General features: G+C 41.8%; 1 protein-coding gene across 1 annotated transcript in view; it reads right to left on the reverse strand.

Moving 5' to 3' along the window:
• Positions 1–26,391, reverse strand: part of IQGAP1 (IQ motif containing GTPase activating protein 1) — a 111,794-nt gene that overhangs the window by 77,080 nt on the left and 8,323 nt on the right. The window contains exons 3-5 of the mRNA XM_032233363.1: positions 18,297–18,453; positions 17,854–17,931; positions 14,603–14,679 (exon numbers count right to left, since the gene is read on the reverse strand). Coding sequence (XP_032089254.1) covers positions 14,603–14,679; positions 17,854–17,931; positions 18,297–18,453 — 312 coding nt within the window. The remainder of the gene's footprint in view (positions 1–14,602; positions 14,680–17,853; positions 17,932–18,296; positions 18,454–26,391) is intronic.

Consider the following 26,391-nt stretch of genomic DNA (forward strand, 5'->3'; position numbering starts at 1 on the left):
TCTGTAGCTTGATGCTGCCTTCTTTGGGCTTTCCTAGCCAGGTCTTCAGCCCTGATGATTTCCTCCCCCTCCAATGCTACCCAGGCCCAATTATTGTCAGGTTTCCGAAAGATGCCATAATTAATTCATGAGCTTCGAGCCAAGTTTCAAAAGAAATCCAGTCATTTATTAGCAACAACATTTCAGCAAAAGTAAGAGCCAAGGTGGCGCAGTGGTTAGAGTGCAGTACTGCAGGCCACTTCAGCTGACTGCTATCTGCAGTTCGTCGGTTCAAATCTCACCGGCTCAAGGTTGACTCAGCCTTCCATCCTTCCGAGGTGGGTGAAATGAGGACCCAGACTGTGGGGGCAATATGCTGACTCTGTAAACTGCTTAGAGGGGGCTGAAAGCCCTATGAAGCGGTATATAAGTCTAACTGCTATTGCTATTGCTAATACCCTAGCGGACTCAGATCTGACCTCACGTAAGTTACGGCTGAACTTTGCCTATTTCCCCCCTCCCCTCAGTCTGTGTCATAAATCACATTATCTAATGATGTGCTCCAGCAGGCTGTAGAATTCTATGCCTCATAAGCCTACAGTGGTAATCCGAGATCTGACTCTAGCTGAAGGTATGCGTGGAATGCACTCCCCCCTTTCCTCACATGGCAACTCGATAACAGACATGGAAATGCTTTATGAGTTGACATTCGGCTGCCCTCACTTCCCGAAACCTGTGCAAAGCAAAAATAATTTGAGTACAGGTATAGGATTTAGGGGTGCATCATACACACACACAGCTTGTTTGGATTTTCTGCATGTAATTTTGCTATAAGGCGATCAGCCTGGATATTTCTACTCTTTACCCAAGTTGCCTCTGTCAAGGGTTAGCCCTTCCAATTGATTTAAGTATTGGAGTTGTCTCCTGTGCCACCTCTAATCAAAGATTCATTGCACCTCATAATGGGTTTGGCCCAGGGGCTCTTGGAGTAGTGGTCTCAGGGTTAATCCGACCATGGGTTTTAAGAGGCTACTATGGAATAACGGGTGTATTTTCCCTAACAGTCGGGGCAGTTTCAATTGCACTGAGTGGGTTGACGATCTTTATTATGGGGAATGGTCCCATAAACTTTGGCCCCAGTTTCTTGCTAGGGAGTTTTAACCTCAAATATTTTCTGGAGAGGTAAACGTTCTCTCCCACCTGGAAAGGCTGTTGTGGAGCTCGGTGTTTATCTGCCTGTTTCTTATAGGTTTGCGCCACTTTAGCTAGTGCTTTTTTTACATTCTCCGAGATTGCTTTCAGCATTGACAATCAGTTAAGCTGACTGAGGAGGGGGGATCCCTTGGATACTCAAGCATTGGGACAAAGTCCATGCCACTCACTACTTTGAACGGTGTTAGTCCTGCGCTACTGTGAACAGCATTATTGTACATGACTTCAGCAAAAGAAAGGAGGTCCACCCAATTGGACTACTGATAATTCACACAGCACCTCAGGTACTGCTCTACCATGGCGTTCAGTCTTTCTGCCCCCCCCACTCACGCACACATTGGTGCTTGGATGTAAAGCCAAGCTAAGGCCCTGGGATGACCCAATGGACCGAAGGAACTCCCTCCACAACTTAGCCGTGAACTGGACCCTTCTGTCTGAGATAATTTTTCAAGATGCTCCATGCAGGCGGTAGATGTGCTTCAGGAACAGTTTGGCCAGCTGGTGGGCTGAGAGTAGTCCGCTGCAGGGTATGAAGTGCACCTGTCCAAATCACTGTGTTTCTCCCACTTTTTGGCAACTCTACTATAAAGTCCATTGCAATCTCCTCCCATAGCCCCGTTGGCTCTGCTACTGGCTGCAGCAGTCAGGCGTGGGGTGTCCCTGGTCTTTTCTTCATTGTGGCGCAGATGGTGCAACTTTTCACATAACTGTCCACGTCTTTCTTTATGCCAGACTACAAGAACTGCCTCCAGTCTAGGTGCAAAGTTTTTAGGAACGCAAAGTGACTTGTCAATTTGGCATCGTGGCTCCTCTGAAGGATTAGGGTATGTAGGGATGTAGAGTTTCAACCCCTCCATGCGAGGTCATCTCTTTTTTTCAAGATGTGTTGGTTGTCAAGAAACCAAGGGTCTGCTAGCAGTTCGGTTTTGAGTCTCGTGGTTAGGTTGCTCGCTGGTTGGTCTTGCCGGTTGCGGCATTGTCATCTGGCATTGTCATTTGGGCAGATTTTTTTTTGCATTTTTTTAAAAAAAATTATTAAACAAACACCACAAAAAAAATCATCCTACATTACATCTTGTAGAAAGTGTGTCAATTGGTTGCAATTAGCTTTCGTGCATCTCTTCCTCAGTCATTACTTACATTCATATCAAATGTCAAAGTTCTTAATGAGTCTTACTTTCAACATATCATAGTTCTCATTTGACTGAAATTGTTTTAGTGTCCTTTTGCCAAGAATAACCACCTAATGGCATTTCATTAATTATTACAAAGTCATCCAATACCTTAAACCTTGATAACATATTCTAAACAAAATTTAGTTGACAAAGTTTCTAAGCCCTTCCCCCCCGCCCTCCAAATAACTGTTTACAATTTGTGTCCAGGTTCCTTTTGTTATGGTAGTACATATATATATCATTAACTATATCCCTTATCATTCTATTGTTAGTTGTTATAATTAATATTGGTTAACAAAAAATCATTTACTGTTATATCTATTTTCTTCTCATCAAACCAACATATGTATGTATACCGTATATACTCGAGTATAGGCCGACCCGAATATAAGCCGAGGCACCTAATTTTACCACAAAAACCTGGAAAAGTTATTGACTCGAGTATAAGCCTAGGATGGGAAATGCAGCAGCTACCGGTAAATTTCAAAAATAAAAATAGATACCAATAATGTTTTTGAATATTTATTTCCTCCCCTGGAGTGGGGAGGAATTGGGGATTTCATAGTATCCTTCCCCTGGAGTGGGGAGGAATTGGGGATTTTGCAGTATCCTACCCCTGGAGGGGGGGGGGGGAAATGTGGATTTCAGAGTATCCTACCCCTGGAGTGGGGAGGATTTGGGGGATTTCATAGTATCCTTCCCCTGGAGTGGGGAGGGAATGTGGATTTCATAGTATCCTACCCCTGGAGTGGGGAGGATTTGGGGGATTTCATAGTATCCTTCCCCTGGAGTGGGGAGGGAATGTAGATTTCATAGTATCCTTCCCCTGGAGTGGGGAGGGAATGTAGATTTCATAGTATCCTTCCCCTGGAGTGGGGAGGATTTGGGGATTTCATAGTATCCTACCCCTGTAGTGGGGAGGGAATGTGGATTTCATAGTATCCTACCCCTGGAGTGGGGAGGATTTGGGGGATTTCATAGTATCCTACCCCTGTAGTGGGGAGGGAATGTGGATTTCATAGTATCCTACCCCTGGAGTGGGGAGGATTTGGGGGATTTCATAGTATCCTTCCCCTGGAGTGGGGAGGGAATGTGGATTTCATAGTATCCTACCCCTGGAGTGGGGAGGATTTGGGGGATTTCATAGTATCCTTCCCCTGGAGTGGGGGGGGAATGTAGATTTCATAGTATCCTACCCCTGTAGTGGGGAGGAATTGGGGATTTTGCAGTATCCTACCCCTGGAGTGGGGAGATTTGGGGATTTCATAGTATCCTTCCCCTGGCAGGCTAGGAAATGGAATGAACGAGGGGGCAGGCAGGGGAGGGAAACGGAACGAATAAGTGGCCAGGCAGGCTAGCAAATGGAATGAACGAGGGGGCAGGCAGGGGAGGGAAACGGAACGAATAAGTGGCCAGGCAGGCTAGCAAATGGAATGAACGAGGGGGCAGGCAGGGGAGGGAAACGAAACGAATAAGTGGCCAGGCAGGCTAGCAAATGGAATGAACGAGGGGGCAGGCAGGGGAGGGAAACGAAACGAATAAGTGGCCAGGCAGGCTAGCAAATGGAATGAATGAGGGGGCAGGCAGGGGAGGGAAACGGAACGAATAAGTGGCCAGGCAGGCTAGCAAATGGAATGAACGAGGGGGCAGGCAGGGGAGGGAAACGAAACGAATAAGTGGCCAGGCAGGCTAGGAAATGTAATGAACGAGGACAGGCAGGGGAGGGAAACGGAATGAATGAGTGGCCAGGCAGGCTAGGAAACGGAATGAATGAGCGGGTGGGCGGGCGGGCGGGCAGGCGAGGAAACAGTCCAGCGGATGGAGCAGAAGCAGCCCCGGGGCTCCGCTACCGCTCCCCGCATTTTTCTGGACGGGGTCTCGCAGGAAGGAATCCCCTCCTCCTCCAACAGGCAACAGCACTGCCGGATCCAGTTGTAGACTCGAGTATAAGCCGAGCCGGCTTTTTTCAGCCCAAAAAGTGGGCTGAAAAACTTGGCTTATACTCGAGTATATACGGTACCTTATTGTCCTTATCAATTATTTATTTAACATAACAATCTATAAGTTACTAAATTACTACTTAATAATTATAAAACTTAGTTAAATTTTTTGTTATCTACTTTCATATATCCAATAACATTACACCTTTATAACATACTCAAAGTAAGAATTAATTAATTAAATTTCTAAACCTTTTTTCCCAAATCATTGTTTGCAATTTATATCCAAATTCCTTATGTTAAACTAGTATGTACATATGTACGTACGTACATACATACATACATATATATCATTAACTACATCTCTCATCATTAGTTAACAACATTCCTAAGCCTTTTTTTCCAAGTCACTCTTTACAATTTATATCCAAATTCCTTATATTAAACCAGTACATATATATGTCGTTAACTATATCTCTTATCATTTCATTATTATTGTTATCATTAATATTTGTTAACGAAATAATTTATTACTTATATCCAGCTTCCTCACCTCCAGCCAACATAGAAATATACCTTGTTACCGTTATCAACTATTTATTTAAGCACGCAGTGTAAAAATTACTAAATTCCTACTTACTAATCATCAAACCTAGCTATTATTATTTTTTATTATTAAAAAATTTTAATTTTTAATTTAAAACAAATACAACATCTTTCTTTACATGCTATAGAAAGTGTATCAGTTGGTTACAAATAGACTTTTATGCATCTCTTCCACAGTCAACAAACATAATTCATGTTAATTCAAGCATTTTAACTCAAATATTCATACATATCACCATCATCATATATCCATTTTCATTTGACTATAATAATTATTTAAAAAAAAAAGAAAAAGAAAAATAATAATAATTTTTGTTTCTTAAACAATACATGCCCACACCAGTGGGAAAAGAAAAAATCAAAAGAGAAACAAAAAAAAAAAAAAGGAACACAGGTATATATTATAAAAAAAAGTATATCAGCTGGTTACAACATGTTTTGGTGCATCTCTTACATTAATTCATATTAATTCAAATATCTTAACTCAAATGTTGACATCATTATACCTCCACTTTTAGTTGACTAGTTATTTAAATATCCTTCATCCTTAAATATGCCAAAGATTTAATCCATAACCACATGCTGACATTTCATTTACTTGTTTGTAAAATCCTCTATTAACATCAAATCCTCATATCCTGTTTTAGCCAAACATCCATAATATTTAATACCAAAAATTCCATCTTCCATACAGTATAGTTTATTATCATTCTCCCTTCTTTATGTAATTATATCGTATATCGTAACATTTTCCCCATATTAGTTAACATTTAACTGTGTATATTTTATTCTATTTTTAATAGTGATAATTATTGTAATTAATAACCTTTGTATATGGTCCAAAAATATTTCCAACCTTCCCTTCTCATATCCAATTATTATTTATCATATCAACTCCACATTATATACATTACTATCAATATCAATTATTATTCAGCTATGTCTATTACAAATAAGAGTAATTAGATTTAGCTAATTTTAAATTGTATTCTTCCATCTATCAGCCTATGTCTCTCCAATAACAAAACCTCCTTAGTCCTATTACCATTCGCGGATCATGTTTACCAAATGTTTTTATAAGCAAGTCCAAACAGGAGTATCTTCGCACCTTTTTGCTCAGGATGCCTCTGATGTAATAATAACGTTGTCCTAGGCTTGTTAAACTTTTCAATTTGTCTTTAATTCTCAAGGGTGGTATCGAAAATTGTGCAAATGATGTTTCATAAAGTATAGATTCTTTAATGCTTCTCATTCCTCCTGCGCTCTGTCTTTTGAAATAAATCTTCTGTATGGCTGCCCCCCTTTCAAGCGTTGTATCTCTTTCTCCCTCCGAAGTAAACCAGATGCCCAGCGTGTCAGCAAGTTGAACGACTTCATTTCTGACATTTTTCATTTGTATTTCAGGAACATTCAAACATTCAATGTTCTCACTTTTTTCTTCATATTTTAATGTGAAATAGTCCAGTTTTTTTTCAAATCTTTCATATGAGTCAAACAACTTTTGAAATGCAGAGAAAATCATTTGAAAGGAATCATTTGAAGCAGGTATAGACGCCATGTTGTAACGCAGCTAGAAGCTTTAAGATATTTGCAAGTAAGAACACGCTGGGAGCTATGCGATCTTATCTGATCTTAGACCAACACAGCCAAGCAATAAAAGTGTCAGATTGTGAAAAGCCGAATTGTAGTAAATTGGTTTACAGCCCACTTAAGAAGAGTCAGAGGGAATGTTGGAGTAATCTTTCCTTTATCCACGTAAATATCATCAAAAACATTTAAGAAATAGGGTAACCACCGGCCATAAATCCATAAAAAAAAACCCAATTCGCCGCTAGATTTTTCTGTTCTTTGGTTTCAATTAGCTTAAATTTTAATGCGGACCGTGTCTCTTTGAGTAATAAAATCAGCTTACCAGTTGAAATCACTTCCACCATTCTTAGGGGCAATCTGCAGTTTCGGTTAGCTTACAGCTAATCCAGAAGGAGCTGGCAAAAGGGGTTAAATTCCAAGCCCCCCAGAGACTTGCGAACGTCTCTGAGGTCACTAGATCTCCCCTAACCTTTCACTGTCTCTCCGGGACAGCTAGGATCCGAAACGACCCGTCCAATTCCTTCGGAATAGGGGAATTTCAGGAATAGCCTGAAACTCCGTCTTCTCACTGCTAACCCCCGCCTTCTTCCGCTATTATTATTATTATTATTATACAATTGTATCACAGCGGCCAGTTGTTTCGCCGGATTTGGCATTGGTTACTAGTCGGGCCCCACCCAGGGGCCTAGGACGTCGTAACGTATTTTCTTAATATGCGTGCAGATCCAAGCAGTGCGGCTTTTTGCATTTGACTGATGGTGATTTTGTCAATTTTTAACTGTTTTAAATGTAATTCCAGTGCTTTTGGAATAGCACCCAGTGTGCCGATTACCACTGGAATTACCACTGCTGGTTTGTGCCATAGTCGTTGAATTTCGATTTTTAAGTCCTGGTATCTTGCGATTTTTTCATGTTCCTTCTCGGCGACCCTGCTATCACCTGGTATTGCGATGTCTATGATTGTGACCTTATTTTTCTCAACCAGTGTGATGTCTGGTGTATTATGCGCCAGTATTTTGTCGGTTTGTATACGGAAATCCCACAAGATCTTGACCATCTGATTTTCGGTGACTTTTTCAGGCTGATGTTCCCACCAGTTTGTTGCTGTTTTAATATTATAATTTTTGCACAAATTCCAATGGATCATTTGTGCTACTGAATTGTGCCGCAATTTATAATCAGTCTGCGCGATTTTTTTACAGCAGCTGAGTATGTGATCAACAGTTTCATCAGCTTCTTTGCAAAGTCTGCATTTGGCATCATCAGAGGATTTTTCAATTTTGGCCTTAATGGCATTTGTGCGGATAGCTTGTTCTTGCGCAGCCAGGATTAGTGACTCTGTTTCTTTCTTTAATGTACCTGTTTTTAACCATAACCAAGTTTGTTCACTGTCCACTTTATCTTTTATTTTTTCCAGAAATTGACCATGCAGTGCTTTGTTCTGCCAACTCTCCATTCTTGATTTTATCACATCTTTTCTGTATTCTTGTTTTGTCTGTTGGGCCTTCAGTAGATTTTTGTTCTTTACTTCGATTAATAGATGTTCTTGAGTGTCTTTTAAATAATCAGCCAGTGCATGTTTTTCTTCTTCAACTGTTTGCTTCACTTGTAATAATCCTCTGCCACCTGATTTTCGGGGCAGATATAGTCTATCAGTATCACCACGTGGATGTAAACTGTAGTGCATTGTCATTAGTTTCCTGGTTTTTCGGTCCAAAAGGTCCAAATCAGCTTGTGTCCAGTTAACTATACCAGCTGTGTATCTTATAACTGGTATTGCCCAGGTATTTATGGCCTTGATTGTATTTCCACCATTCAATTTAGATTTCAAAATTTTCCTAACTCTGTTGGTGTACTCTCACCTGACAATAGTTTTTACTTCTCCATGCTTGATGTTATCCAACTGCAGAATGCCTAAGTATTTGTAGGCTTCATTTTCTTTGCATTTAATTAGTTGGCCATTGGGCATTTCAATTCCCTCACATGCAGTGATTTTGCCCCTTTTTATGGATACAGTGGCGCATTTTTCCATGCCAAACTGCATTGAAATATCGGTGCTGAATACTCGGACTGTATTTGTCAATGATTGGATTTCTATTTCTGACTTTCCATAGAGTTTCAAATCATCCATATATAGTAAATGCGAAATTTTTTCAGCTTTTTTGGCTGTTTGGTAGCCTAATTTCATTTTTTTTAAGATTACTGATAGTGGGGTCATTGCGATGATGAAGAGAAGAGGTGAAAGTGAATCACCCTGGAAAATTCCTCGCTTGATATTAACCATTCCGTAGCTCTCATTCCCTATTGCCAACTCAGTTCTCCATTGTTTCATTGCCTTTTCAGTAAAGGATGTAATATTTTTGCTAATGCCAGTTGTTTCTAAGCATTTTATGATCCAACTATGTGGCAGTGAGTCAAATGCCTTTTTGTAATCAATCCAGACCATATTCAAGTTCGTTTTTCTGTTCTTACAATTTTCTAATATCATTTTATCAATTAGAAGCTGATCTTTTGTGCCCCTGCTCCTTCTTTTGTTGCCTTTTTGCTCTACTGGCAAGATGTTGTTTGTTTCCAAATAATCCATCATGTTATCTGCAATAATGCCTGTGAGTAATTTGAAGGTTGTTGGTAAGCATGTTATTGGTCTATAGTTTTCAGGTGTTGTTCCTTTAGTTGGATCTTTCTGAATCAAGTATGTTTTTCCAGTTGTCAACCATTCATCAATTTGGCCCTTTTGTAAAATTTCATTCAGTTGCCTGGCCAATATTGCATGTAAACTGGTCAGATATTTGAGCCAGAAACCATGTAATTGGTCCTTTCCAGGTGATGTCCAATTCTTTACCTTTTTAACTCGATTTTTGATCATCTCAGTTGTTATTTCTAATACTTGCATTTGTTTGTTGCCAATGCTTTTCTCAAAGTCATGTATCCACTTTGCTTCCTTGTTGTAGTCCTTTGCATTTTCCCACAATTCTTTCCAGAATTCAACTGTGGCCTGCTTTTCTGGTTTTTCACTTTTGGTGTCACCATTCACATTAAGACTTTGATAAAAATGCCGTTGGTCTGATCGAAATTGCTGATTTTGTTTATATTGGATGATTCGTGCCTCATATCTTTCAATTTTTCTAGCTGTTGCTGTTATCTGCTGTTTTACAATCTCTACAGCTTCATTGATGTTTCTTGTATCCAATCTATATCTTCTGATTAGCCGATCTATGATTTTGTTGTTTTTAAGCCGTTGCTCATGCATGTTCTTTAAGTTACTAGCATCTGCCCTTAATTTTTTGATTTTTTGTTCTAGACGGATTTTCCACTTTGGCTTTGATGCTTTTTCTGTTGTGTGACTAGGTACTTTAATTTTAATGCCTAGTTCATTAGTGACTATTACAGCTGCGCTGTACATTAACTGGTTTGTTTCCAAGATGGATCCCGGTTCAATTGTTGAAAACACTGCATTAACCATTTTCATGATAGGGGCCAAAATTTTCTTAGGCACAGTTTTTAGTGATGGTAAACGTTGCCTTTCCTCATTAAGCAGAAAATGCTCCATGATCTTATCCTTCAATTCTTTTTGTTTTTGAGTTAGTTCATCAGTTGGTTCAGTGATAACTGGTTCTAGTGGTGGTGATGTTATTTCCTCCCTGAGAGCTTCTTCTGGGAGTTCTACTATAGTGTCTTTAGTTGTGTCTTGAATATCAGTTATTTCCGCTTGTGATATTGTTTTTTGGGTTTTGCAATTTGCCTGAATTTCCTCATGTTCAACTTTACTAAACACTTTATTCCGTATAATAAATCGCCTTTGATCTGCTAGTCGTTGTTCACTAACATTTGAATCTGGATATTGGATTATTATTATTATTATTATTATTATTATTATTTTATTATCAATTTTCATATATCAACCTGTGTCCTTCCAAAAGGCATGTAGTCTTATTTCTTTAGCCATTTGTGGAGTTAATCTTCTATTTATTTCCTTTGGTAAAGTTTTTATGGACATCTCTCTGCACCTTGTTGTCTGTTGGACCTCTCAGGTAATCTCGGCGCCCTTTTGCTACTTTAATTGTAGCAATTATTAGCAATTATGTAATTATCAATCCTGCTTCTGATAAAATTTTTCTCTTTAAAACCATAATTTTTGCTCTTTTTCCTTCTTTTGTGCCTTGAAATTTGGGGTAGAGCTCCGGACCATCAAATTCCCCTCTCCAAACTCCCATCTTTCGCTTTCAATCACTTTCATTTCAGAAATCAAATCATTAGTTTTCTTATCTTTTTGTTCATTTTTCTCTTCAGTTTTTGGAGCTCCATCTCCCTCATTTTTTTCTGATATAAACTCTATCTTCTTGTCAATTCTCTAAGTTACCTCCAATAACTTTTGAATTTTATCCCAAATCTTTTGCAAAATTAAAGTTTTCTCTTCTGAAAATTGATCCATGTTTCCAAATTGTAAATTACTGCCTCTCTAGCTTTCAAAAATCACTTGCAATCTTCACAAGAAAGAGGTTCCATTTTTTCCCCCTCTCCCAGTGCCAATAAGGCTGTCAAGGGACAGCTTTGGTAAACACTTTGTGTCCTTGGCTCTTATCACTTTTAGTTACGAGCTTTGAAGTACAAAGAAAGTGAAATCAAAGGAGAAGCAGGAACAAATGCGTAGTTTCAAAAACAAACAAACAAACAAAAAAAACAACTTAGGGCTTCTAGCCTCCGAGTAGCAGAATTCAATTATTTTCCTTCACTCTCTTATCTCAGATTTAAGAGGGACAAAGTTCTTAAATGGAGTTTAATAGCAAATAATAGACGATTTTTGTTAGAGTAGAGAGGGAGATTGTAGTCCTTAAGTTGAAAAATAAAGCAGGAAGGAGCTGAAGAAGAAAAATCGGTCCATGCACTTTAAGAAGAGGGGAGAGAGGAAAAAAAAATTGCGAGGAACACTTTAATCCACAAAGTGTAGTTACAAAAATAAAAGCCTACTAACCAAAACAATCCAATGATGATCAATTCCGCCACTAACTTCTTCTGCTTAAGGATTTAATTTAGCATAAAAAAGAGGTTCTTTGGGGCAATTTTTTTTTTCAAAACAGAAAGGATTCACCAGATGATCACACTTTCTCTTTCCATTTCCTTCCGTTCCTCAGCCGTCCCCACTTCATCAGCCTAGGCTGCCTTTTGTCGCCAGCTTGAAGTCCTTCTCTTGCATCAATCAGAGACTTGCGTTGTCCCTGATATCAGCAAGACGTGGTCTTCCTGTTCACCGTCTCTTTGGGACGGTTTAGGTCCGATTGGACCCCCGGCTGCAGTCTCAGAACATCGAGACTGCACATCCATACCATAGGGACGTTGGCTCCTCCCCTATCATCTGGGCAGATTTTTGAGTAGGGGGAACAATGGCATCCACCACCTGCTCCCATTCGCATTTGTACTGGGGCATGCAGGAGAGGGAGTCCACTAGAAAGTTCCTCCCCCCCTCCCCCCAGAATGTGCTTTAGTGCGAAGTCAAAACAGGTGAGGTATTGAGCGCAGCAGATTTGTTTGGTTGATAGTTTCCATGGGGTCCTGAGGGCCTCCAGATTTTTGTGATCAGTCCAGACTTCAAACGGTTTCTGGCCCCCTTCCAATAGGTGTCTCCAGGTTAGCAGTGTTACCGCGAAAACCTCCTCTTCCCATGCAGCCCATCGTCTCTCTGTGTCTGTGAGCTTGCGGGAGGTGTAGGCACAGGGTTGTAGGTTTCCTTGGTTGTTTTTTTGAAGTAGCACTGCTCCCTCCCTCAGGCCTGTCAGGTGAAGGGCAGGGCAATGAGACCCTACGTTCAGGGGATTTGGCCTGTCCCTAGGCCTTTCCAGGGGTTTTCCCTGAGGACTTGCGCCTCCTAACCTCGTGTCTTTTGAGAGCTTTTGCTCCCTGAGGAGCCATGAGAATCCTTCCCTCCAGTGTCCTTGCTTCCCCTTCTCCCTTTGTGATGGAGAATCTGGCCTACTGCACTTTGAAGAGGGCCCAGCCGGGTCCTCCTGAGTCTCCAAACCTCCATCTGCCATCATGCACCTCTTGCAACGATCTTTCCAAGCTGACAGGATCAGCAGCAGTAGGACGGCACCAGATGCGAGCCAGCCGGCTCCACAGCACTCGCAGATCTGCTCCTGGAGCTGAAGTATGACCAGGTGGCCAACCACTCCAATGGCCGCTCTACTGATGTTCTGGGGGAGGGAGCCCTTGCCGGTGCCCTGGACAAGATCTGCCACTCCCCAGCGGTGATCTGCAGCTGAGAGGGCAAAGCGCGGCTCTTCAGAGGCCTCCGAGTCTTCTTGAACGAGAGCAGTGCGAATTGCCCTTTAAAATGGCCACTGCACTGTTCCGCCGCAATTTTGAGCCTCTGCTGACAGTTGCAGCCTCTGCAAGGCATTGTAAAGAGACCCGCGAAATTCTCCTTCCAAAATGGATGACGTGCTTGCTGGGAGCGAAGGAGAGCTGTCGGAGGCAACTGGAGCTTTGAAGGAGGCTCCGTGGCCACTTCAAGTTCTCTGACAGCTGGGGAGGAATCAGGGAGCCCCCTGACACCCACGTGCTTGCCAGCAGCCGCCAGACAAGCACCTTCAACCCCTTTACCTGCTGCTTGTGACGGCAGCAGTCTGGAACCCCGACAGACCTCTCAGCAATGTAAGAAACTCAAGGCAAACCTACACTAAGCTATTCTACCAATTTTTTCTACTAAACAAACACAAAAAACCCTGTAAACTGTTTGGAGAGTCCCAGTCTATCTGCTCAGGAGCTCACCAAATTTAGCCCAAATGTGCGGACTGAGTTTTTAAACTGACCTCAATGAGGCACAGGAGGCATGGCTAAAGAAAAATCTAGTCAGTCCTAGGCAGATAGACTGAATTTAACCCATGCTTGGACTCTCCAAGCAGCGCACAGGAGTAATGTATATTTGATTATTCATGTTATGACAGCAGCTAGGATTGTATTTTCACAAAATTGGAAAAGCGAACAGATTCCTACAGAGGAGAATGTGATTAGGAAAATATTGGAATATGCAGAAATGAACAGATTAACACTGGCAATTAAAGAGAAAATAACATTATTATATTATATGGAAATCATTTTATCAATGGTTAGAGAATAAATATAAGAATTAGAAGTAAAAGTGGTGGTATATAAAATATAGAAAAAGTATCAATAGAGTTAATATAATTGAGTTAAATCAATCAAGAAGAGGATCGTTAAAATATTAGACATTTAAGGTATAGGTGTTAAGCTAGGAATAGATCAAATAATGAACATGATTGTAAACTTTATTTCACAAAATATTTGTACCCAGATGACACACTGTTTAATGGAAGATGGATTGTTCTCCTAAAATAAAATAAAAACTAATTTAAAAAAAACAACTCTTCCAATGATCATGCTACCTATTCTCAAGATGGAATTTTCTTCCACACATTTACATATGTGCTGGTTTTATTATGCCTGTATAGGAACACTAATGCTTTGCAGAAGGTCAATTTTGTCTCTTCATCTTTACACCTAAGATACAAAATCCCCCACATCAACTCGTATATGTGGGTGCTATTCAATTTTTAAATTATATATATTTTTCTTCTAATCATTTTTTCTAAGACACACTTACACAGCTAAATGTCTGTAGCGTTTCTCAGTCATCCAGGTCATGGTTGTCTCAAAGGTGCTTTTTCAAGAGAGGACCACTGGTTTGAAAGAGTGGTCAAAGAGGCCATCTATGTCAAAATTGAACAGCCCCTCTCTCAAAAAGAGGCGGAGGGATACGACAACATCTATTTCCAATCTACAGCACAGTCGTTTCAACAGTTCCAAGAAGGCTCCACACTCACCTGCACCACTCAGGTGACCCTGATGGCACAGATAAACCTCCAGATGGTGATAACAACTCGCTAACAGAGTACAAATGACCAGCTGTCTGCAAGGAGTATAAATCCTTCCCTTCCCCACCATCCAGGCAGAGCTGAAGAAGCTTCTTGGATGAGAAGTGAAATGTCTTCAAAGACAAATCAGAAAGTCCAGCTGCCTCTTGAAAAAGCACCTTTGGGACACTTTCACAGCGTTATGTCAATATTTGGATGGTTCAATCTTTACCTGAGTGCATGGATACAGTAGATGCAGCGTGGCATGTTCTTCCGATCATAGATGTCTGTTGTCTCCGGGTAAAAAATCTGAAGAGTGCGCAAAAAAGAAAGAAAGAGAAAAAATGATTGATACTATTTGAATTTGCATTAAAAAAGAACCTTTTTCACAATGTTTATCTCCATTCAGGGGATCTAGCAAGTCATTAACTTTTGGGAGCAGAGGAAATACTGCAAATCTTGTGACACATTAAAGAAGATCGCAAACCTATGGAAAAATTGGAAAAGAAAAACTTCAATTTGGAGAGGTCATTTGGAGAAGACCTTTTAAATGGTTAAAAACTATAGAAGTCTGGGAAAAAAAGGTAAGAATTCAAAATTCTTGTCACTGGTTTAATACCTAGAACACCTACTGTAGAAGCAAGCAAAGTTATAACCAAAAACCAACATGGTTTTGTGAAAAACAGATCATACCAAACAAATCTTATTTCATTTTTCAACAAAGTGACTAATTTAGTGGACCAGTGAAATGCTGTAGGAATAGTATATTTGGATTTCAGTAAGGCATTTAATAAAGTAGCCCACAACCTACTTCTTGGTAAGACAGAAAAATGGGGGACAGACAGCATCGTTAAGAGCCATGGTGGTGCAGTGATTAAAATGCAGTATTGCAGGGTACTTCTGTTGCCTGCCGGCTGCCTGCAATCTGGCAGTTCAATTCTCACCAGGCTCAAGATTGACTCAGCCTTTTGTCCTTCCAAGGTCAGTAAAATGAGGACCCAGATTGTTAAGGACAAGATGCTGCCTCTGTAAACCGCTTAGAGAGAGCTGTAAAGCACTATGCAGGGCAGAGGTAGGTTGCTTCCGGTTTTACTATCAGTTCGCTTCGCATATGTGCCAGATGCACGCTGTGCGTGCAGTTCAATATAAATTGTTCTTTGAGCATGCACAGAGCAATTTACAATGAACTGTGCACATGTGCGCACTACTAAACAACATGCCAACAATGGTGGGCAGTGACCGGGGAACTGGTTTGGGGGCATGGCCAGCCTGGGCTGCTGCCGGTTCTGTAACCCAGCTCAAAATACCACTACAGGTTTGGCTGAACCAGGCTGGACTGGGCCGAACCAGGAGCAACCCACCTTGGATGCAGGGGTATATAAGTCTAAGTGCTACTGCTATCACCACCAGATGGATTTGTAACTGGCTAACAAAGTACATGAAAGGAAGCAGTGGGGTACTCCAAGGTTCTGTTGTAGCTCAGTACTCTTCCAACACCTTCATAAATGATTTAGATAAAGGAACATATAAATATCATCAAATTTACAGATGACACTAAACTGGCAGTAACAGTCAACAGCCCAGAAGACAGGTTCAAGATCCAAAAGCTTGTTGATAGACTTGAACACTGGGCTTATCTAACAAAATGAAATTCAGTGGTGAGAAAAGAAAGGTTTTACGGAAGAAAAACAGGTACAGAATAAGTGGAACCTGGCTCAACAGCAGTAACTGCTAGAGGGAGGGAGAAGAAGAGGGAGTCAAACTATTCTCCAAGGCACCTGAGGGTAAAACAAGAAGCAATGGGTGGAAACTAATCAAGGAGAGAAGCAGCTTAGAACTGAGGAGAAATTTCCTGAGTTAGAACAATTAATCAGTGGAACAGCTTGCCTCCAGAAGTTGTGAATGCCCCAACACTGGAAGTCTTTAAAAAGATGTTGGATAGCCATTTGTCTGAAATGGTATAGGATTTCCTGCCTAGTCAGGGGGTTGGACTAGAAGACCTCCAAGGTCCCTTCTAACTCTGTTATTGTATTGCATTGTATTGTATAGGGATCTAGGAGCCCTGGTGGATAAGCACTTAAATGTGAATCAGCAGTGTTGGCAGCCACCAAAAAAGCCAACACTATCCTAGGCTGCATTCACAGAGGGAGCTAATAAAGATCACACGAAGTGTTAGTACCGCTTTATAAAGCCTTAGTAAAACCACACCTGGAATACGGCATCCAGTTTTGGTCACCATAAAATAAAAAAGATATTGAGACTCTGGAAAGAGTGCAGAAAAGAGCAACAAAGATGATTAGGCATTCTGATTAAGAATGCCTGCAGGAAGTGAATATGGCTAGTCTTGAGAAAAGGATTAGCGGTGACATGATAGCAGTCTTCCAATATTTGAGGGGCTGCCGCGAAGAAGGGGGGGGTCAATCTATTTTCCAAAGACTCAGAAGGGAAAGCAAGACAAGGCAATGGATGGAAACTAATCAAGGAGAGAAGCAACTTAGAACTAAGGAGAAATTTTCTGACAGTGAGAACAATCAACCAATGGCATGGCTTGCCTCCCGAAATTGTGGGTGCTCCATTGCTGAAGGTTTTCAAGAAAAGATTGGACAACCATTTCTAGGATTGGGTAAGGACTACTGCCTTGGGAAGGGGGTTGGACTAAAAGAGTTCAATTAGCTGGTTTTTTTGCTCAAATTTATACACAGGAATATTCTCAGACTGATGGTTTAAGGGTAAATGTCAGGTGCAAACAATCAGGTAAAAGTTCCTATTTACTGCTTTATTGTTCAATTCAATCCATATAGGAATCTTCTCAAACTTAATGGTTTGCACCTGGGTAAAACTAGATAAGGTTCAACAACATTCAACTGGTATTGGACTTTGTGTTCCTGTACCCACAAAGAGATTCCAGACTCCTTCCCCCAGCTTGGCCAACAAGTCTCTTTAACATTTGTTCCTCACTCTCTGCCCTTTGGAATACTTACCTCAGTATTGGGATAATTAGCAAGAAGAGAATGTATGTTTTTATTTACATTCATTAGAGAGGAAGGAATTACAAGAGACTAAACGGACATACAATAGAAAATACACACTGAAAGGAACATGCTATCAACAACTATTTGCCTAGCTGACTGGGAATTAGGAAGCAAGCAAAAGCCTTTAGTGTCAAACAATTTCAGGCAGAAACTGAAAGCCATCTGGAGGCTTCTAATCAACTAACTACAGATGTAAGCTTGTTAGCTTACCCTCAGCAATTTTTAGGGATGTGCTGCACTGTACAGAACAGCAAAGAGAAAAGGGTCAGCTACAAATAATTCTTGCTCATATGAAGTTAAATCTAGAAAGTCTTTAGAATCAAAAACTGCACTGGGTTGGAGGATTTCTTTTTATGGTTTCAGAAAAAGGAAAGCTTTCAACCCTGGAGAGATCAGAGGAGCTTTCATCCCACTCCCCCATTCCAAGAGGCTTTCATTCCAGCCAACCTACCTTAGGAAGGCCAATTTCAGCCATTGCATTCAGCCACTGAATTACATTGTCCGTATGACGGAAGTGGAGGCCTGTGGCCTGAAACACAGAGGGAGAAAAAAAATATGCAAAAATCAGACAAGCACTGCAGCTCCAGGACAACCTAACCAACAGCTTCACTGATCAAGAAATGAGGTGCCCATGGAAGCCTTTCTATGTAAGAGAGGAGCACTGTAGCCCATAGGGCCTAGACCCTTTTTTTCCAGAAGGCTTTATGGGATCGGAGCAGATAGCAAAAGCTTCTTAACTGACCTCATTTGATGCACCATTTTAGTTAAGGCTTGATGATTGACACCATCCCTCAAGTAGCAACGATGGCATTTTTCTCATCTATGCATTGTTTCTTAAATCTTTTTTTAAAACTAAAACTTCCTTATCCACCAGAACAGGAAACGTTCACTTACCTTGTATCTAGTTTGCTCACGATCATAAATTTTTTTGAGAGACACCACTTTGGGGGAGAAGAAGTTTCCAAGTTTAGCCAAGTGGACCCCATTCCTAAGCCCTTCTTCCAGCTCTGTTGTGGGGGGCAGTTCTTCATTCAAACATGCTTCCATCCACCTGAGAAAAGAGGGCAGAAACCAATTAGGGAAAGATTTCCAAGAGAATCAAAATGAAGCCTCGCTTATAAGTCCTTTGTAGACCCACTTTACTATAGCAGGACAGTTGGAAATGAGAAATGTTCTGGAAATACAATTGATATCAAAGTGAATAACAAAATCAAAGGCATCAGTCAATAAATTAAACTTAAATGATCCAATCTGGGTCAGTCACCACCACTCCACACATTCTGAATTTCAACAGCAAACTATCCACTGTCACACGAAAAGAGTTGCATTAGAACACTATATGATAGAGTGAGAACCCACTATAATACCCAGCAAGCCGAACAGTTGGAGAGCAGGTATCATTAAGACCGTCGAGGCGACCAGGGGGCAGTCCACCATTCGTATCTACAACGCCTTCTGGGTTGCTTTCGCGGGCTGGTGTCAAGCTAGGGACATCGTCCCAGCTTCGGCTTCTGTGCCCCAGGTTCTGGACTTCCTGCAGGAAGGTCTGGAAATAGGTCTGGCCCCCAGCACCCTTAGGAGAAAAGTCTCTGCTCTCTCCACGGTCCGGGGGTAGTGGTGGATGCACCACCCTTGTCCCAACATCCGGTCCTAAGGAGCTTCCTTAAGGGAGTGGCGAATCTGAAACCCCCAGTGGTCCATTGATTCCTCACTTGGGACCTACCCACGGTCCTCCAGGCATTGACAGAGACACCATTCGAACCCCTGAGGGAAGTTTCCCTTCAATTCCTGACCCTTAGGGTCATCTTCCTGGTTGCCATCACCTCAGACAGGAGAGTATCTGAGATCAAGGCTCTTTCCAGCAGAGCGGACCTCTGCACCTTTCTGGAGAACCTGGTCATCCTCAGACTGGACCCCGCATTCACGCCCAAGGTCAATTCTCCCTTCCACAGGGCCTTAGAGATATTTCTGCCAGACTTCTGTCCACAGCCCTCCAGGGATAGGAAAAGATCTTGGCACAGGTTGGACGTCAGAAGAGCCTTTCACATCTATCTAAAGCACACGGCACCATTTAGGCTACAGAGGCCCTCTTTGTATCCTTTCAGCCGTCCACCCGGGAAGTCAAGGTTTCCCCGGCCACCATTAGCAGGTAGATCAGAGCGGCCATCTCACAGGCCTTCGAGGCACGGGGACTTCAGGTCCCAGAGGGCATCACAGCGCACTCCACCAGAAGTGCGGCCACCTCAGCAGCCTGGGCCACCCAAGCTCCCATAGAGATCTGCTGGGCTGCCGCCTGGTCTTCTCCCTCACCTTTCATTAGACATTACCAGCTAGACGCTTACGCCTCCACGGAAGCAGCCTTTGGTAGGAGGGTTCTGCAGGAAGTCCTAGACTTTCGAGGGGCTCAGGCCCGTTGATCCCTCCCAAGGACATCTAGCTTTGGTATGTCCCATGTTACTCCTCACACGCCTCACTTCGGAAACTGGCAGTTGGTCTTACCTGAACTGCATGTTTAGAAGAAGGCATGGGAGGAGTCACTCCCCCCCCCTTTGTAGGGTGCCCCGCGCCAGGGGCCTGAGTTAGTTCAGTGGTCAGGCAGGGCCAGGCAGGAAGGATGTGTGCTTGTGCTGTTTTCTGTCCCTTCCTTCCAGGTGCTCTGCTACGAACCATTGGTTAATCTGGGAGGTCAGCAGGAGGATAGGAAGTGTGGACTCAAGATTTACCTCAGTCTCCAGGGCAAAAGGGCTGGGTTAATACCCATATGTTACTCCTCCCACGTCTTCTTCTAAACATGCAGTTCAGGTAAGACCAACTGCCATTTCTTCCTTTTCTTTATCTTAAGTGTCTGTCTATCCTTCTCAGCACATTCTAATATTTTTTTAATTACACTTTCATCTGCCGGGACTTCATCATTTTTCCATTCTTGTGAAAACACTATTCTTGCTGCCATTAGTACATGCAGAATTAAGTATGTGTTCCCTTTATTATAATGTTCTGGTAATAATAATCCAGCAGAAATAGTTCTGGTTTCAAATCTATGTGTTGCCTTATCATTTTTTCTAACCAAGTATTTTAGTCCAATATTTTTTGCCTTTGGACATATCCACCAATATGAACCTGGTGTCTGATTACACTTCCAACATTTAGCTGATAGATTTTCAAACATTTTAATGCTCAATATGTAGCTATACATTTTTTAAATTAATTTTTCATCTGTCCCTTGAGCAATGGGTTGGACTAGAAGATCTCTGAGGCCCCTTCCATCTCTATTATTCTATGTTATATGTTATAATAAAATGGTAGACAAGGAGATATTTGTTTCTAGCAGACTTGGCATTAGCAGCAGTCAAAGCAAAGAACCCAGCATGCTTGCTCCCAAGTTATGGCAAAGAGGAGATAAAGATTAGCCTCAAATGTCCTTTCTGATCATCTGATAGAAGTCAAAAAACAATTAAACATGGCTACAGATTGGACACTTCTGGTCGAAAGTCATGGATATTGGCCCTAAATGTGCCTTGGTTGATCATTTATTTATTACTTAATACAAGTTGTATGCTGCTCCATTTCCGGAAACTTTGAGTAGCTTATCGTAATACATTAAAAAAACAAATTATTATAGTCGATCATTGAGATTTGTGACTCTTTTACATGATGACAATTTTTTAATTCATTATGTGCCGTCAAGATGCTGCTGAATCTTAACAACCACATAGACATTTTTTCAGAATAATCTGTCTCTAACCTAGTCCAGCAGGACCACCACTGAACTGAGTCCACGCACTTTCCATCTGACTGCTCTCTTCTTTTTCCTTCCACCTTTCCCAGCATGAGCCTTCTCCAGAGATTTAGGTCTTTGAATATTTAATGTGTCCCAAACAAGATAATTTGATTTTAGTCATTTGATCCATTTGACAATCCACTTGTTTGTTTGTTTTACTATATCTAGGGATAGGTTACTCTAAAGAAGGGGGCCATAACTGAACAAGGTTCCTGAAGAAGATATTCTCCAATGGTGGGACCCCCAGAAAGCTGTCCCCAAAGATTTATGCTTTTCCATAACTAATATTTTTATTTTGAATGTTTCCCTGTAATTTTCTAAATAGTGATCATATGACGCCGGGGCACTGCAAACATTATAAATGTAGGCCAGATGCCAAGAAACCAAATTTTGTTGACATGACAGTGAGGTGGGGATGCTGCATCAATTTTAAGTGTGACAACTGTTGTTAAGTCACATTTTTTTCAGTGACTTTGTAATTCTGAACAGTCACTATGGTCGTAAGTCTATCTATATTATGTTTGAATAGGTGCATTAAAATGTATATAAAATCTTGCAACAAAGTTCTAAAAGTATTAGAAATAGATTAGATATTATAAAAATCATATTGTCTGCAAATACATTCAGAGAATAATGCCTGTTTTGTACCATTAACCTTGCAATAATTTCAGTCCTGGACGTATTTGACAGTGGTGAATTTATTGAGTTCTTTAAAAACACAAGGCCATACACTGTGCAACATACATTATGCTGGCTGCCCTGTTCAGGTTAGAAGCCTCAGTACAGTTTGCTCTCAAAGAAGCATGGCCCACTAAAAATGGTTGGAAAAGGGACTCCCTTTCCTCTCTGTCAATGTAATAAGAGTCCTCAGAGCGTGACTGACCAGAGCTCGCCACAAGGACATCCTGCAAGGACATCCCACTTGGGCTAAAAGTTTGTTACAGACGCTCACACAAACTGCCTGCCAGAGAAAAGCAGCTGAGCAGAAATGCTTTCTGCTCCCTCCTCTACTTCCCTTCAGCAGTCCCTTTGACCAGGCTAGGCTTGCCTTTCGGGTAGCCATTTCATGGAAGTGCACACAGAGCAGCTGGCTATGTAAACCTCTGTGTCAATGTTGGCAAACCTTTTCGCACCAAGTGCCGAAATGGGAGCCTGTGCCGGAAACTGGAAGAGCAGCCGCCCAGTCGCATGCATGCTCTTCGTGCATGTGCGTGCCGGAATCCAGATGATCATCTTCCTGCCACGCGCATGTGCATAGGATGGCTGCTCTTCCAGGTCCCGGCACATATTCCCATTTTGGCACTTGGTGCCGAAAAGGTTTGCCAAGGTGGCGCAGTGGTTAAATGCAGCACTGCAGGCTACTGCTAGATCAGCAGGTCAGCGGTTCAAATCTCACCGGCTCAGGGTTGACTCAGCCTTCCATCCTTCTGAGGTGGGTAAAATGAGGACCCAGATTGTAGGGGGCAATATGCTGACTCTCTGTAAACCGCTTAGAGAGGCCTGAAAGGCCTATGAAGCGGTATATAAGTCTACTGCTATTGCTATATTGCTATTGCCAACATTGACCAGCTGTCCCATGTGCACTTCCATGAAATGGCTACCCGGAAGCTCCCTGGTTTATTGCAACAGGTGGCCAATCCGATGAAACGCTGGGAAGAGATCTCTATGGACTTTATTGTGGACTTGCCAGAAAGCATGGGAAACACTGCAATCTGGACCATCATAGACTTGTTCTCCAAACTGGAACACTTTGTAGCGTGCCCGAAGATTCCCTTTGTCTGATCCCTTGCAAAGATTGTCATACAGCATATATATCGACTGCATTTAGTCTCAAAAGACATTATTTCCGACCGAGTTTACAGTTCCCATCATAATTTTGGCAGGAATTCCTCAAACTGATTGGCTCTTCAGCATCTTAACTCTGCATATCATCTTAATACCAATGGAGCCTGTGAATGAGCGAACTCAGTTTGGAGCAGGAGCTGAGATGTTATGTCGATTACCAACAGATCAATTGGGCCGAATGCAATAACTACATGCATAGTAGGGTCCCCCTCAGGGACAACCTTCCTTGGCATCACTAGCTGAATGGATGGAAATCTCAAAGGAAATGTGGATGATAGCGTGCAGAACATTGCAGAAAGCTACGGAGATGCAAAAGAGACAGGCAGATAAGAAGAGGGCACCAGAGGGAAAGTTCAAAGTGGGGGATAAAAGTATACCTGTCTACCAAGTTCCTCAACCTGAGGCAGCTGTATAAAAACATGGGTCCCAAGTACACAGGCCCTTCCAGATTACCCGGATCGTAAATCCGGTTACTGTAGAACTGCAACTGCCAAAAAGCCTCAGGTGAGTGCATCCAGTATTTCACTGCAGTCTGTAGCTCCAAATTAAAGCCAGCTAGGAAGGTTCCTCCCCCTCCCATCATGGTCAAAGGAGAGGAGTACTATGAAATCAAGGAGATTCTCAACTCCCTGTACCTTCAGGGGAAACTGCAATATTTCATATTACGGAGGGGCTATCCTTTAGCCAATGCAGAATAGTGGCAGAGACAGATGTGAGGGAGCCTAGGCAAAAGTTTCATGCCAAACAACCAGGTCAGCCTCAGTAACGGAAATCTTGGTGAAGAACAAGCAATGTTTAATGTTGGGTGCACTTTTATATTTATTTTCTAGGACTATCATTCCTCAGGAGGGTTGGCATGTCAAAACTGACTTGGCTTCATGGTTGCCTGCAGCTGGTTTTGGCTCACAGTTTGCCAAACAGAAATGGGAGGGGGTTGGTAAATTCCGAGGGAGGGAGGAGAGATAAGGAATGCATGAGAGCCTTCTGCTGACTGAGAAGAAATACCCACCAAAGTTGAGTTCCAGTCTGTTCAAACAGCACAGACACTTTTCCCAAAACAAAAGCACTGCATGTAATTGATGGACAATGATCTTTGGGTGACCCAGGGAGAAAAGGGAATTTACCTTTGCAGCTTTTTATGGGAAAACCTCAGAACTTACTTTGAATCCATCTTTTGAATCCTTCCCAAGGAACGAGAAAGGTAGATGTTGTTTGATGGTGTTAAAGATGTTAAGTTGTTCCAAGCAAAACTGCCTTTTGCAATTGACTATGATTTTGCCAAAGTTGATGGTGTTCAAGTGGGGCTCCATATATTTTGAGATTGCATGCAAGGCATCTATTAGTGCTAACTTTGCTTTTGTTTTGCCAGCCATTCCGTTTACAGCTCTTTGTACTTTGTTATCTTCTTCTAATTCTCCAATTATTCTGCTTTCCCCAGGTACTGCAACATCCACTATCTTTCTTATAAAAATTATTAATTCTGGACTGTTATGTGGTAGGTGTTTATCTCTTTGTATTCCAAGTTCCAAAGCATCTTCATTTTCTATTGTGCGGTCCCATAAATTCTTGCTTGTAGGCAAGGGATATTTCTTTTAGATCTTCCAATGCACCATTGTTGCTATTTTGTCATGTTGTTGTTTGTAGTCGGTCTCTGCAATCTTCCTACAGCAGCTAACAGGTATTTATTTCTTCAGCTTCTTTGTAGTGGAAGTACTTGCTATCTGTTGCTGTTTTCTTAATTCTTAATTTGTATGCATTTATTCTTAAGGCTTGGGTCTTTTGCAGCCAGAATTAGCCCCTCTGTTTCTTTCTTCAATTTTCTTGCACTTAGTTATTGCCAGATCTTTTTATTATCTATTTTCCCTACTATTTTTTATTGCACTGGCCATATAATGCTTTGCCTTGCCCCCTGTCCTTTCTGTTCTTTGGTCTTTCTTGTAGGCCATTTTGGTCTCTCTGGTACTCAGTAGGCCTTCCTAGTATACTAGCTTCAGTGCATCTTCTTCGCTGTCCTTCAGATATTTTTCCAAGGTTCCTTTGTCTTCTTCAACTATACTTGCAACATTTCACATTCACCTATACTCATTGTTGCTTGGATGAAGAGCATGATTCATTGTCATCATTTTTCTGGTCTTCCTATCCAGAGCTTTTAGTTCTGTTTCAGTCCACTGTTCCAGTACCATATCTAATGACTGGAATTGCCCAGATGTTAATCGACTTGATGGTATTTACTTCACTGAGTTTGGACTTTAAGATCTTTTTCACTCTCTTTATATATTCACCTTTGGCCTATTTCTTCACTTCAGCGTGCTTGATATTTTTCAGCTGGAAGAATACTCAGGTATGTATTTATAATGATTGTCTTCACCCAGATGCTTGGTTATTTTCATAGGGCACCTTGATTCCTTCAGTTTGGTCTATTGGTCTCCTGTTTAATGGTAAGCATGGCACATTTATCCAGTCCAAACTCCATTGAAGTATCTTATATACGGACAGTATGGAGCAGTGAATCTATTTCAGACGGTGTTTTTGCATACCGCTTCAGATCATCCATGTAAAGGAAGTGCAATAGCCTGGCAGATGTTTTTGATGTAGGTAGGTAAATAGGTATTTATATAACAACAAATGTTTGTTATATAGTATATCAATTAATGGGAAATACCTACAGGTAGTCCTTGCCTACAACTGGGACCTGAATCTCTGTCACTGAATGAAGCAATAATTAAGGGAGATAAAAGTCCTAAATAAGGACCTTCAGAGACCTGGGGAAGACCCTGGGAGGCCCAACACAGATTACGCACGAGGGTCTTTCCACTCAACGTCCTGCCAAAATCAAAGTAGGATTTTCAGTTCCTGACTGGGAGACAGTCACCTGCTCCCAGGCCTCTCACGGTGTCCACCATCACCACCCCACTCCTTACCTTATCCCACTCCTTCTCCCCCGGGGCTGTAAATATTCCATGGCTGAAAATCCCGCTTGGATTTTGGGACAGCCATCCCCCAGAGGGAGTCCTCTTGGCAGGGCCACGTTCCCTGCCAAGTCATTCCCACCGACTTTATGGGGAGGTTGACAGGGAAGACTGCAAAAGGTGATCACATGATTGTGGGGTGCTTGGCAACCAGTCCATGCAAATGGATTGCCAAATGCCCATATCGCAATCATGTGACTATGAGGGCATTGCAATGCTGTAATTTCAGGCATGGGTTACAAATCCCTTTGCTCAGCACTGCTTAATCTTTAAGCAAGAACTACCTGAATTCCATGACCAAAACAGGGGGAACGACTGTAGACTTACCTGAACAGTCCTTCTATGTGCGCTGCGAGGGGAATCCAAGCATGGGTTAACTTTGTCCATTAGCCTAGAG

The sequence above is a fragment of the Thamnophis elegans genome, chromosome 16 (genome assembly GCF_009769535.1).
Source record: "Thamnophis elegans isolate rThaEle1 chromosome 16, rThaEle1.pri, whole genome shotgun sequence".
Lineage (NCBI taxonomy): Eukaryota > Metazoa > Chordata > Lepidosauria > Squamata > Colubridae > Thamnophis > Thamnophis elegans.